This window comes from Lutjanus erythropterus, chromosome 7 (genome assembly GCF_056507025.1).
Source record: "Lutjanus erythropterus isolate fLutEry1 chromosome 7, fLutEry1.hap2, whole genome shotgun sequence".
NCBI lineage: Eukaryota > Metazoa > Chordata > Actinopteri > Lutjaniformes > Lutjanidae > Lutjanus > Lutjanus erythropterus.
This window is the reverse complement of record NC_139323.1, coordinates 35443575-35457794: the sequence shown is the minus strand read 5'-3', so window position 1 is coordinate 35457794 and position 14220 is coordinate 35443575. Positions and strand designations below refer to the sequence as shown.

Here is a 14220-nt window from a genome sequence, read left to right as displayed (position 1 = left end):
ACATGAAAGGCTTATGTTTACAGGTTTAAATGGATTTTCTCATCAGCCTCTCTGTAAATCAAGCATTTACAGAGCTGTAGCAGATCCACCAGAGCAGCTTCAAGTGGCTTTCTGAAGAACATCTTTTGCTCAGCTTTTTTCTGTAAAAGAATCAAAGTCCTGTCAATCAGTACCTGCCTTTTATGTTTTACTTTCCTATTTTTGCCTTCTTGTACACCAAGCCGTTTTTGGTATCTTTTAAAATCTTTAAAAAAGCACTTTGTAATATGGATTTTGACTAAATGCTCTATAAATAAAGATTATTATAGTATTATTACCTAATAACTCAAAATTTATTGCTGGTTTTATTATATTTATTCTAGTTTTATGATTTCTTTCTGAAGTTTACCTTCTTTTTACTTCAGTGTTTTCAGTCTATTATTTTAAATCTTTTAGGGACAGATGTTACAAATTAGCAATATATAAATACCATGATACTTGCATCAGAAAGCCACTTTCAGTTTGTCTGTGTTTATTATATCTCTTCTGTTTCTACCAAATAAACCCTTTTATCCCGTGCAGGACTATCCCAGCTCACATTGATTTAGCTGCTCTTAAATGGGCCATGCATTTCTGAGCGTGCACATATGTGCATAATGTATACTGCCAACCTTGTTTTTAGCCAAGAATTCTCTTCTGCCTTATGACCAGTCAGTCAATCAGTCAGACAGATCGCTAGTCTTTTGAAGTGTGTGTCCTATCAACCCAGTTTCCTGTCTCTCAGGGTGTCACATGTTGTCAGACCAACAGCTGAGCGACAGCACGGCATTCCCATTAGAGTCGCTTGACAAGAGCACATCCCGTTCCTGTAAGACATCACCTTATAGCCTGGCACATTCACAAAGTATAGCACCCCATCTGTGCAATAAACAACCTGCCGCCAATCTGATGGCGGTGGCTAATTGTGAGCAGGTGTACGTAGTTTCCCATCATTTACTGAGAGCCTGTAGTTTGTAGTGAAATGCTTCATTTGCATGTCTTAAGTGGACCCCCCCCCCCCCAAAGGACTGCAAGCCTCAGTCTCACTTTTCCATTAAAAATCTGCTACTTTGATGACAGTTTATGATCAAAAAGATCATCATCATCACCAATTCACACACAATTTCACAATTAAAGGGATGACATCCATAGTATCACACCCTGCTTACTCGTGTCCTGTCGTCTTGTCTTCCATTCCCCTCAGCTCTACTCTAATCTCCTTCTGTGTCTCACCTTGGTAGTGAGGATACAGATGCAGTCCATCCTCACCAGTCCGCCCGGCAAACTTTCACCGAAACATCTTCCAGCTCCAACTTTCGCATTCCACCACTCAGCCGCTTGTTGCTGTTGCTGACATCCTTCTTTCGTCTGTCCGTCTCTGTCTCCTCCTTCTCATCCCCTTCTTTCATCCCTCAGTCTCGAGCTCTGCTCATTTCCTCACGTCCTCTCCACCTGTCCCTTTCATCAGGGCGGCCAGAGAGGACTTCTCCGCTAAAATAGAGGCCGAAACGGAAACATGGCAGCTGTCCCGGTGCACCTCCACCCGCCCTCTTGTTTTCCAGCTGCTGTCTTCGCTTTATGGCAGCTGGTAGCCACATTTTGACCTCAAAAAGTGCATGGCTCTGAATATGTGTCCGCACACTCGCAGAACGCACTGAGCGCACAAAAAAAAAAAAAAGGACAAGCAAACGTGCAGAGACAGGCGCAGGAACACATACACATGGATGCACAGGCAAACACTCACACAGACAGACGTGTATACACAAACGTAAGGACACACAAATACATACACCACTACACACACACACACACACACACCACTCTCTGCTGTTTTATCAGGTCAGTCTGTTTGGCAGGAGTGGGGGGTTAGACTGAGTGAACAGTAACAGCGGTATAGCAATGGATGCTCTACTTTCAACTTTGACTGTGGGTATTGGCGAAGCTCCATATTCACCCTGAAGGTTCACACAGAGATGGGATTTCACTCACACAAGATACTGGACTTCTTCAAGATACACAGCATCACTGTAACATTACAATATACTCGCTGTATGATATATACTACACATGAGAGAGATTAGACGGTTGGGTGAGAAATATATTACCATCGAAACTCTTGCATAAAACAAACACACACAAATTTGCATTTCTTTCCGTTATGTCCTACTCTACTTCTGTCCTGCTCCACCCTCCTCTGGCCTGCATTCATTGTTGGTTCCCTCCTGATGCTCACTGCTGCCAACAGAAAGCCGTCAGTCTGTCTGCACTGGGACAGGTCGAGCTAATGAACATCATTAGTGGGTCTCAGTTTCTTCTCGGATTTAATCAAGTTCATTAAACAATACAGCAGGGCTCAACAAGTAGGGATTGCTCGCTTACCCAGGGCAAGTAAATTGCATGTCAGGCGGGTAAACTTGGCAACTCACTTGCCTAGCTGGGCAAGTTGTAAAAAAGTTTTGATCATCAATTGTTGGGGTAATTTTTCATACAAAATGGCAGAAAATTCTGTTTTCAGCCTCATTTACTATCAAATCAAACTGATCTTTGTGTTATAGACTGACAAAATGAGACATTTAAAGACATCACCTTGGTCATTTTTCATTATTTTCTGACCTTTTATAGAAGCTGCAGCCTTAGAATAAACATCACAATTAACCTTTTAAACAATTAGCCTTTGTTGTTATTGATAACTACTAATAAATTAAATAATTTGCACAGGGGCAAGTAAAAATTGACTTTGGGCAAGTAGAGTTCTGACCCACTTGCCCAGTCTGGCAAGTTAGAAAAAAAAACATTAACCTTGAACCAGTACAGTAACAGATAATGAGAAATGCAAAATAAAAAAACGGTTTCATTTTATTTAAGATACGGCCACCTGTAGAAGATAACTCGAACAAACAACAAAAAGATGTTAAGATGGTGAGTGAGGTTGCAAAAGCAAACATACGTACGTTTAGATTTATCAGAGACTCTCTCCCGTTTCATGCTGCAAACATTTTCATGCATGCTATGATTTTTTCATATTTGAGCAGAATCTACAAAAACCAAACCTCTCATGATGACATACAATTGAGCAATTAAAATTTTGGACAGGAAACCAATAAGATGACATCACTGCCTTATTCTTCAGAAACTAAATATGTTAAGTTTTGATAATTTCATTAATCTTGCCGATCTCTAATTTGGTGCTTCCTCTTCTATGGCGCTAACTGTGTTTTGTAGTTTGTATCTTGTATTGTTTTGTATTTTTCATTGCTTGTACTTTGCAATGTTACTTGTGTTCTTTTGTATCTTAAGGTCCAGCGAGGGACGGGCATTGCAAATTAGTTTAGGCTATAAATGTTTTATTGTGTGGCACTGATTTATGCTACATACTTGTCCCTGTACAAATAAACATTAAATAAATAAACAAATGCCCTCGCAGTTGAGTTCCACCTTTTTCACAGAAACCCCAACACAATACAAACAATATTTAACCAGGAGGGCAGACGTTGCCTGGTTCACTGCACTTCAACTTCAGATTAAAGCAGTCAGTATCAGAAGAGTTTCAGCTGCAGATCAAAGACACACTCTGTACAGGAAAGCTTGTGGTCAAAAGCCCAAACTGCACAACCTCAACCAATTTCCTTTTCAGCAAGATCAACAAGACAAAACCAGTTGCACAAACCCATCCCTGAGCTCATTCTGCTGACTCTACCGGACAATAAAATGTTACAGAACTGAATTGATTCCTCTTGTCATATTATGTAATGCGGTGTAAGCCTATGTTCAAGCAGCCAGTCTGCATAACCGATCTGTCCATCCAATTTTGCTCTCTGCAGCCACCAGCAGCCTTTCGAAATACCGTTTCGAGACATGTTGTCACCAGTAAAAACATGTTTGCCCTTTATCAAAACTATTTCCATGTAGGAGAAGTGATGTGTTAGACATGAAGCAACAAAATCCAGGGAAACTGCTGACAGAAAAACGCCTTGTATTGGTGTATTTCATTCATCTGAAACCACAATTTTCAGTCATAGCCTTGTGAAAAAGTGTAGGACAAGATGATGCATTGATACATGACAAAACAGCCTTACACCAAGTGAGAAACTGGGCACAAGCTGTGAAAGAAAAAGCTTTGGAGCTAAAACAAAATGCCATTATGGAAATAGTCAGTGGTGGTTTGGAACGACACCACACCTAGCAAGCAATGCTTAGCTTATTTTGCAGCACCACAGGGAATCACAACAACATGAAAAATACTAACTTTCTGCCACCTGACCATATAACCATCAACAAGGGGAACCTCAAACAGTACATCAACAAACCTGACAAGCTCTTCTAGGCACAAGGAAATAATGGAGGGAATACTTTCATTTTAAACAAGCTTCTCTACAACAAACATAACCTCATTTCTTTTCTAGAATCATGCAGCCCTCAAAGCTGCCACCAAACAGCTGAGATCACCCACCTTCATTACGCATTATACTCTGCTGTTAACTGCAGAGATTTCTTGCCGGATTCATTGTGCGTTAAAACAAAACAACCAGAGATTTCTTACCTTGTCGGGGGTCAGTAGGCTGGTAGGTGACCTGGGACTGGCTGGACCTTGGCTGGAGGTGACTTTTACTGGCCCAGGGCTGGTTGGACTAGGAACAAACGTTTTAGTGTTTTGATTTTACAATAAAAATAATTATTTGACACATTTCTAAATGAAATGACACTTGAATTTCAATGGTAAGTTAATGAAAAAGATACATCATCCTTATTCAAAGTATAAATAAACTGGTTTGTGACTGTGTCAGCACACTGTTTGAGGCAAATAAGAAAAAAAATATCTGGTGATCAAACACATTTTTGGTGTTGATTGCTAATTGCTGTTTGTTGGACATACCTCAGACGGGGCCCTTTGGTCAGAGGCCCTGGAGGAACTGTAGGGCTGCGGCTGCTGAAGGTAAATTTTTCCTGGCTGGAGCTCGTTGGACTCGTGCTGGGAGTGACTTTGCCCGAGCCTGGGTCCTTGCTGCTCGCAAAAGGTGGAGAGATGGTGGGGTCGTCGGTGACCCTGCCGAGTCCTGGACTGGTGGGGGAAAGTTTCTCAAATGTTTTTGGAGTGGTTGGAGACACGAGGCCTTGGATGGTGCTGGAGACGAGTGCCGAGACAGTCACCAGGTTGATGTCTGGAGAGGCCAAGGAGCTTTGCGGAGTGGTGGAGGTGTTGGAGCTTTCTGAGGAAATAGAGTTGGTGGCAGTGAGACGGGGCTTTGTTCCGTTCAGTGATGCTGCAGGAGGTGTTTTTATGGACCCAGACGAGGTTTCTGCACCATTCACTCTGACTCCAGGGGACGTGGCAGAAGAGGGAGAAGAGGGCTTAGGCGCCTCTGATAATTTCGAGACTCCAGGCTGGACGGGAGGGAGGGGAGCACGGTACTTGACCTTGGCTGGCTGTGACTGAGGTGTAATTGACTGAGTTGTAGGGGATGATGGCTTGGCTGTGGGTACTCCGGATGGGACTGGAGGAGCAGGGGACTTGACCGACCGTCTGGGAGCCAGGGGTTTTGGCTGGGAAGGTCCTCCAGAAGACTGTGGGCTCTGGGAACCAGAGGGAGGCTGTGGCTGAGCTGAGGGCTTTTCTGGCAGGTTAGAGGGGGCAGGGAGGGTCCACGGACCGTCTGTCTGGTCCCCAGATCTCTTGCCGTCTTCAATGATGGTCAACTCATAGTATTCCTGAATGTCTGGAAGGAGAAGAGCAGCGATTAGAACCATGATGAATGACTGAAGGGTGGAGGGAATTATTAAATGAGGTTACGACACACTGAAGAAATGTATAAATGATTTAATGCATGACTGCACAACTCAAAGACTAACTAATGATATCAATTACTCCCTCGCAGCAGTGTGCCTCAGCAAGCCAACTGAGTTGCAGCTTACATCCATATCTGTCCAGACTTATATAATATATGTTGTGAAGAATTTGAAAGAATTTAAGATGTTAAGTGTTTTTTTGGCTAAATTCCGTGATTCCAGTGAGAAGCTTCTCTTAGAGAAACATTCATCAGAGGACAGAGGACAGATGGAGAGCTTCAAGTGTTCTAGCGGAACATTATGATTTTATCCTATTAGAGATTTTTGTCAAAAAAGTTTTGTCATAATTAGCGAATATATTCTAGAGTGTTGGCTAATAAAAATAACCTTTGACCACCAGAATCTAATGAGTTGAACCTTGAGTACAACTGGACATTAGGACCAGTTTGAAGAAATTCCCTCAACATGTTCTTGAGATAAAATGTTCACTGCACTGGGACCAAAAAATATAATAACTGTCACCAGTGCAGAAATCTAAGGGATCAGCTCCAGGTCAGTCATCATCATCTGTGATGTCACAAACCAAGCATGGTAGCCTACATTATCTGAATTGTGACATCATCAGTGCGCTCACAGAACTTAAAGTTAAATCATAACTGTGACATCATCAGTGATGTAAATCAACAGATTAACCCTATTATTGAAGCTCACAGATGATGACATCAGTTCAGTCAAGTCTGCTGGGGACACGTCTCACACACCTACTTACAAAGATGGAGTGAGTGTCCGCTGGGGTCCTACATCCCACAGCAACAGAGGAGGGCACAAAGCGAGTTCAGCCCAGCTTTCCCAAGGCCGGTTAATGCGCGCCGACTTTAGGTCAGAGCGGGAAACTCTGGCGAGCGCCAGCAACTCAACTCATTCACCTCTGAACCTGTGAGGGAGGTCCACGTCACGCATCCCATCTAAGGGAGCTGGGTCGACTCCAGCTCAAAAGATATCATCTTCCCAAGGTCTATGTATAAACTTCTGAACCTGTGACATCATCATGACATCACAGGAGAGGCTTGTAGCCTACCATGAATGAATCACTTACTAAATATCAGCACACTGACAAGTGTCAAACAAGTTGAATTGATTAGTTGATCAACAGAAAATTAAGTGCTAGTTACATTGTGTTCTTGCTCTGTTGTTCAATCTGAGACATCAGGAGTATTTTTTCCAAAAAAAATTGTTAAGAGGTCCACTTATTTTTATTTTACATTACATGCCAGCAAACTGAAACTGGTCCCACAAAAGTCTCAGTTTTCTCCTTTACTTCTGAGATTGCAGGGCGTATTGGTTTAGAAATCACACCAAATACAGCTGATACACCGTTGACCTCTAGTGGCAGCATGAAGACATTACCACAACAGTTCTAAAGAACAGTGAGGCTTGAATTACTCAGGGTTTCCCACTTAAAAGAGGGAAAGTCCATTTCACAGTCCATTCCTTTTATTGACGTAAACGCAGTGACAGAATGAATCAAAGCGACCGTTATGATGAGGCTTCACTTCCCTTTTTTTTTTCGCTTACAGAACAGAACAGAAATCACTGTGAGCTCAGGATGTTTGGTGGTCAGAAAAGTTCAGTTTATGGGAATACACAGACAGTTGGAATAGGATTTGTAAAGAAAAAGAGTACACAGGGAGTTTAACAGTGCAATACAGAAAATGACCATAAAACAGCCATCGAGGGTGGGAATGACATGACACAGTGCAGTAACACACAGTCACAGTATCTTCAAATATATCACATGACAGATTGGGTCAAATGTCTTCAGCGTCATATAGGAAAGGATCAATCATGACAAAAAAAGACAGATGAAAGACAATGCTGTTTTAAAATACAGCTGTAACACTAGAGACAGCTGGGTTAAAGGTCAAAGTCACAAACAGGAACTAGGCGTCATGTTTGGAGTACAGCACACACACCCACATGTGCACAGACACACAATGGACAGTTACTGTAAGAGCTAAAGGTGTGGGCGTGGTGCAGAGCAGGAGGGGCCTGGGAACCAGTTTGTGGTCATGCACATAATAACACAGACTGTCAAAAGTATCAATACTTTCTCCAAACCACATGTATAAAACCAAGACAATAGTAACATCTGATAGTATTGAAAGTACCAAAGCTATAAAAAAAAATGATCTAAGCGCTCACTCAAGACTTCACTTCTACTCGGTTTTTATTGTCCTACCTGAACTTTGGCTTCCAGCAAAACCAGTTCAGAGACTTTTTTCTGCACCAGCACTGTGTGCACTTTAAGAAAAAAAAAAAAGGCTGTTTTTTAAACTAGTATTTTATTGAAGTTTAAAATTGTGGTATTGTGACGACTGACACACATGTGGCTGGTGTTTTCAGTTCACTACAAGCAGAACTAACCAGTTAGACACAGACTGTTAACTCTTTGAAGGAATTTACACTTGCTACACATTCTTTAAATTCGTGCATATTTCCTACAAAGGGACCCTGTGTTTTCTGTGACAGGCCACATCACGCCTACATCTTGGTGTTCAGATCTCCATTTTCTGGTGAGCAGTCATGAGAGGCCAATATCTTGCAGCCACAGTACAAACTACCGCTGCTGCCACTCACAGAAACCAAACAGTGCTCCTTTTCTGTCAAGCGGCCTACTGTCTTTCAGCCAAACCTTTTTATCTTAATTTAGACATAAGTGCACAAGCCTTCATATGGCATATGGTCACAAACAGAGCATTTTTCTTGATCGGCACACTGCACTACTCAAAGTTTAAGACATCATCAGTTGCAAAACCCAAGACAAACAAACCAGGCTGCAGCACAGCAACACTGAGTTCATGTTGTGAAGACCGGCACAAAAAACCAAGCTAAAAGGTCTTTTCACCCAAATTAAATTAAGATGCCAACTAAGGGTGGCATCTGGACGTGCACTAAAAGCTTGTTCCATAAACAGAGTTACTCTAGATCAGTGTCTCTCAAATATTTTTCAGTAATGTTTGCCCCGTTTGTTTTTTTCACTTTTCTCTCTGTGTTTTCAGCTGTACCACTGCTACATTTCAACCACAAATCAGTTTCTATGATTTTTGTCATTCAGTTCTGAAACCGGCTTTATGCTCCCAGTGAACATGACCATATTTGCAGCCCTCTTTTTCTGTGAGGCAGATGACAGCTTTTGTCAATTAATTTGGTGACGTAAGCCCTTAAATCTAACATAACTATGCTAATTTAAACACCTTGATCTCTGGTAATATGTAATGTGGCTCGGAGCAGGAAAATATGCAATACATGCAGAAACTAAAAAATCAGGGATGCACGATATTATCAAAAACGTTGATAAAGGCTTTAAATTGATCTATCATGTCACCCCAAAATTAAGCTGTGTGCCAACATGATAGGCTGGTAAGATGATGATTTAAATTATGCACACAGTAATTCCCTGGCATCAGTCATGCCACACTGCATTCCTTCAACGCCAAACTGTAATTTCCCATCTTAACAGCTATTATAACAATAAATTTGTGAAGAACTAAGAGAATAAGATTAGACATGATAATATGTTCTAGCACAGGAGAAACTTGATTTTCTCTGCAACGAGGTGGAACAAAATATGTGCAGAGATCAGCAGTGGCCAAATAAGACATTGCCATCAATGCTGCACTATCTTGCATAACTACTTAAGATGTCTTGCGATGCATTTAATACAATACGAACCTCAATTTAAAAGAACCATCCTTAATATGGATTCATATTTACAACACATCCCCCGAAGACTCCTTTCATCTTCAGCAGATGTCAAACACAAGCACCAAAGAATGATGAGCGGGTCAACAGGCAGGTCTGCAGATACAAACTAACTAAGGCTGTGAACTCAACACTGACTGGGCTTATGAACAAACAAACATATCCTTACCAAGCAGAGCATTGAAGAGCTGACTTTGGAAGACGTTGATGACCCTGTCCAGAGACTGCTGCAGCTGGTGGTCCTCCTCCACGAGGCCCTGCTTGGTCCGGCTCTGGTTCTGCTGTCTCTGGTCAAGTTTGGTCCGGTACTGCTGGAGCAGCTCCAGGGCTCGCTGAGCATCTAAATACAAAATATACAGGTGGTAAATAACCAAATAACAAAGGACAGAAAAATTCTCCTGGCACTCTTAAGTAGAGCGAGGAGATTAAGTACTGTGCTCTAAAAGCCTCTCCTCTAATTGAAGATCACTCTGGTTAAAAACTCTGACTGGTTCAAGATTCACAGTCTTCATTAGGATGAAGTTAATAAGAGACAGATTAATAACACCTGGCTCCATATAGTGAGTGTGAACACAGGTGTGATTAGTCTGTCAACAGGTTTTGAACACACCTCAGAGCGCCACATGAATGTTTTCTTTCGATTTCTCTCGTCTGTTTTCAGTGTTAGACATGAATGCTGAATTTCTAATGTGACAGCAGCTAAAACTTTAGAGTAAGGTCTTAATTCAGTTCTTCATAGGAGGGTTCTCAAGGTTTGATGACTGAGGGCCAACTCACGGAGCCAGCATATTATTTAGGGCCACACAGGAAAACCCATGAACTTGTCACGGGATTTGTGTTTGGTCTCATAATGTTGTTTGACATGGACCTGTTTGCAGATAAGGAAGTAGAAGTATTGTTTAAAATATTACACTGCTAAAAGAATGCATGCACAGATGTCACTTTCCCACTGAGACATGCAACCCCTGAGTGGCAAAACATCCTGCAACATCGCTGCCTTTAGTAGTGGAAACTGCAAAACCAGGAGTAAAACAACTGATTTATTATAATAGAGGTAGTTGGACTTGACAGTGAGCCTTACAGCTTACCAAAGATACAGTGGTTCACGGACATTTGGCCAGGAATCGGGTTTCCTAACATTTATTTTTAGCCGATTTTGTTGGCAGGAGTGTACTGATATTTTTTTTATTTCAGGACATTATTAAAGAGATATGTTCCCACGAAGCAGTGTTTAGGATGTGCAATGTGATGTGCAATTGTTGCACAGAATACAAATAAAAGATGAAGAAGGTATGATTTTACCCAAAAGTTCAAAATACCTGACACAAAACAGCAGCTGCAAATCCAAGTTTCAGCGTCTGGATTCTGCGTCTGTTTCTGTGAATTGCAGATCCATTCACTTTTCTTTTCTTTAGCTTTTGGCAGTTTTAATTTCTTGTTAAATTTATTTATACAGTCAATCACACAACTACCCTTTATCATTTTAGATGTGTTTTTTGTGTTTATTTTGTGGCTGAAAGCTATTCGTAGCCTCTCCGTAGTCTTTTTGCCACTCAGTGGGTGTATCCCCTGTTAGAACAAGTAATTCCCAAAGGCTGGGTCGTGACCCACTGATGGGTCACAGGAGATGTTTGCAAAACTCACATCCTAATCATTTAATGTTTGTCAGTGAAAATGAGAATAATGATGTTAATTTTATTATCAATTTTAATATTACAGCATTTATACACAGCATTTGCAACGTCAGTCACAGTAATCACAATTAGATATTTCTTCAAAATCGTTCAGCCCCACAATTAAGTTTTATTACCATTGCTTGATGTAACTCTGGTGCAGAACTGCATGAGGACAACAGAATTCACGGTGTAAATGAAGGCTGCAGAGTGCATTCCAGGCTGCACGGCACTCAGAACAGCTGATTAAACCGGAAGCACTGACAGATCAACATCAAAGTCAGTCCAGCCTTCAGCCAGTGGTGGACAGTAGTGAAGTACATTTACTTGAGTACTGTACTTAAGTACATTTTTTGAGTATCTGTACTTTACTTGAGTATTTGTTTTTTTGGAAACTTATGACTTTCACTCCACTACATTTCAAAGACAAATATTGTACTTTTGACTCCACTACATTTCTAGGAAGGTTGTTGTTACTTTTTGACTAAGCACATTGTTGAAGTCAGCTGTTGCTGTTTTTTCTTTTCTAAAATGCAGTTGGTCACATGCTGTGTTCCTCACAGAAAGAAACCAATCACAGTAGCTCCTCTCAAATGGGACTGATGTAAAAGCAGAAATACGTCCAGGTGCACTAACAAGCACAAGCAAGCTCTCCCTCTTTCATTCAAACAAAAAGTGGTAATGGTGACGGCAGGAGAAAGACAAAATTAAATCTCAAGATGTTATTATAATTATTCATTATTCCAGGTAACTTTTAAAGTTGGATTGTTTTTATAAGGGTGAAAAATACAGCATAATTCATGTATATATACTGCCTCTGAAGACAGAAAGAAATCTCAGTCATTTAAATTTTTGATTGTGTTTCTATGTTGAAGTTTTTAAGGTGTTTCTATAGACTTTGTGTAGCAGAGTGGTTCTACAAGCAAGTCAGTGCATCATTAGGTGGTTTCAGAGAGTTACAAGCTTCTGTAAATGCATCATGAAAACAATACAGCATGTATTGATATTAGAAAATGTACTTTGTAATTTGTACTTTTGAATACTTAAGTATTTTTAAAAACATGTACTTGTGAATACTTAAGTATTTTTAAAAGCAAGTACTCTAATACTTTAACTTGAGTAAAGTTTTGACTGAGCAACTTTCACTTGTAGTTGAGTAATATTTGACCAGGAGTATCTGTACTTTGACTCAAGTACTGGGGTTGAGTACTTTGTCCACCACTGCCTTCAGCCCTCAATATGCAGTCAAAAATGAAGTCACACTGCATCCAAAATTACTTCTACTTATTGGTTCTTTATATATCTACTATATAACAAGTAGAGCATGTTGTACATTCATGCACTTTAATAACTACGGCATGCAATTAACATTCGGCAGAGGCTGAACTCCGACAATATGACTTTTGGTGCATAAACCAGTGAAAGCAGATCAAAATGATAATAAAGTGCAGCTTGGTTGATAACTTGTGTGCCGAATTTGCCACATTTTCTGAGTTATCAGTAAACGCTCTTTAATTGTGAGCTACAAGTTGCAAGCTTACATCTATAAACAATTTATTCATAAATTGAGGGTTTTTTAAGAGAGGTTTCGTGTTGTAGCGTAAACGTTGAGCGAAGTGCGCTTCGCTGGACGCTGGCAACAACATCGACGCAACCAGTGGTCAAAACTGATGTGTTCGATGTTTTTCTTTATCAAAACTAAATGTATGAATGAATACACTACATAAAAGCAACTAATCATCAAAAAACGTTTCATTTATAGTTACCTTTCTGTCGCACAGGCATGGTGACACACAGTCCTCCTCCTCCTCCTCCGGCGCTTGTGTGTCTGCGTGTGTGTGTCCCTGTGACCGTGTTTCTGTTATTACAGATGTGTGCGTCTGTCCCGGGACAGCCTGCCACCAAACTGGGACACCAGACTGACACCACAACAGTCTACGCACCGACCCGTGTTTTCATCCAAAGAAAAACTTTTCCAAGAGTTTGAAAGTCCGAGAAAAAAAAAAAAGCGGCGGAGAAAAGAGAAACCGCTGACAGTCAGTTTGGACTTGGTACCCGGAGCTTCGGCTCGTTTTTTTTTCTCTCTCTCTCCTTCTCTTTCGCTTTAGCTCTCCTTCTGTCTGCCTCGCTTTAGCAAAACTAGTTCTCCATTTCTTCATTCAGGTGACTTGAGTCAAAACGCAGTCCGACCGGTTCTTAGGCGGTCCTGCGGGATGAACACACACACACGTTCGTGCACACACACCTCAACACACCACTGAAGCAGGTTTGAAAGGCTCTTCATAAGCAGCTTGTGTATGTTGGCGGTATTGTCATGTTAAACAGCTATATTGTGTGATGAAAGCTTGGCTTATCCTGCAGGGCCTGTAGCAACTGGATATACATCTAACGCACTCAGCTCCCAGTGTAGATTTGGGTTTACATAGGGGAGACTGGGGACGGTTGCAACATTTTTTTTTTTTTTGGCAATTTCTTTCTGTTACTCAGAGACTGTTTTGCCTACACCAACCAAATCTATAAATATATGTCTGCAAATTACCATACGATTTAAGATGATTACATAGACATAGGCCTTTTTTTTTTTGCAGATGAAGGCTCTTTTTTCCTGCCGCAGTGACAAAACAACATATTTACTGCAACTGCCTTCATAATTATGTTTTATTGTTTATATATTTACAATATTAATGTAGCTCCTTCAAGGAGTAGAACAATGTGTAACTTAAAATTAGCATTAAGTTGTCACTCTGGCAGTAAAAGCCATTAAGCTAATATTAATGCTACTGTTGTGCCCATAGATATATTGTAATAAACTAGATAGTGAATGCAAAGATGGCACCCATCCAGTCCAATGAGCATTGCTCGCCTGATGCTTGAGCCAAAAAAGTTTTGTAACTTCCAAGTTTACTTCCTGGTTATACAGCCCATGGACTATGTGCATAAGCGTCCCCCCAACCCCGCCCATAAGTTACTGCTTAGTCCAAAT

At 41.0% G+C, this 14220-nt stretch overlaps 1 protein-coding gene across 1 annotated transcript in view; it reads right to left on the bottom strand.

The window, feature by feature from the left end:
• LOC146324311 (discs large homolog 1-like protein) overlaps positions 1-13695 on the bottom strand; it is a 156359-nt gene extending 142664 nt beyond the window's left edge. Inside the window, exons 1-4 of the mRNA XM_084723625.1 lie at positions 13004-13695; positions 9734-9904; positions 4892-5732; positions 4559-4646 (exon numbers count right to left, since the gene is read on the bottom strand). Of these exons, the coding sequence (XP_084579751.1) occupies positions 4559-4646; positions 4892-5732; positions 9734-9904; positions 13004-13022 (1119 nt within the window). The 5' untranslated portion in view covers positions 13023-13695. The remainder of the gene's footprint in view (positions 1-4558; positions 4647-4891; positions 5733-9733; positions 9905-13003) is intronic.
• Between the last annotated feature and the right edge of the window lie 525 nt (positions 13696-14220).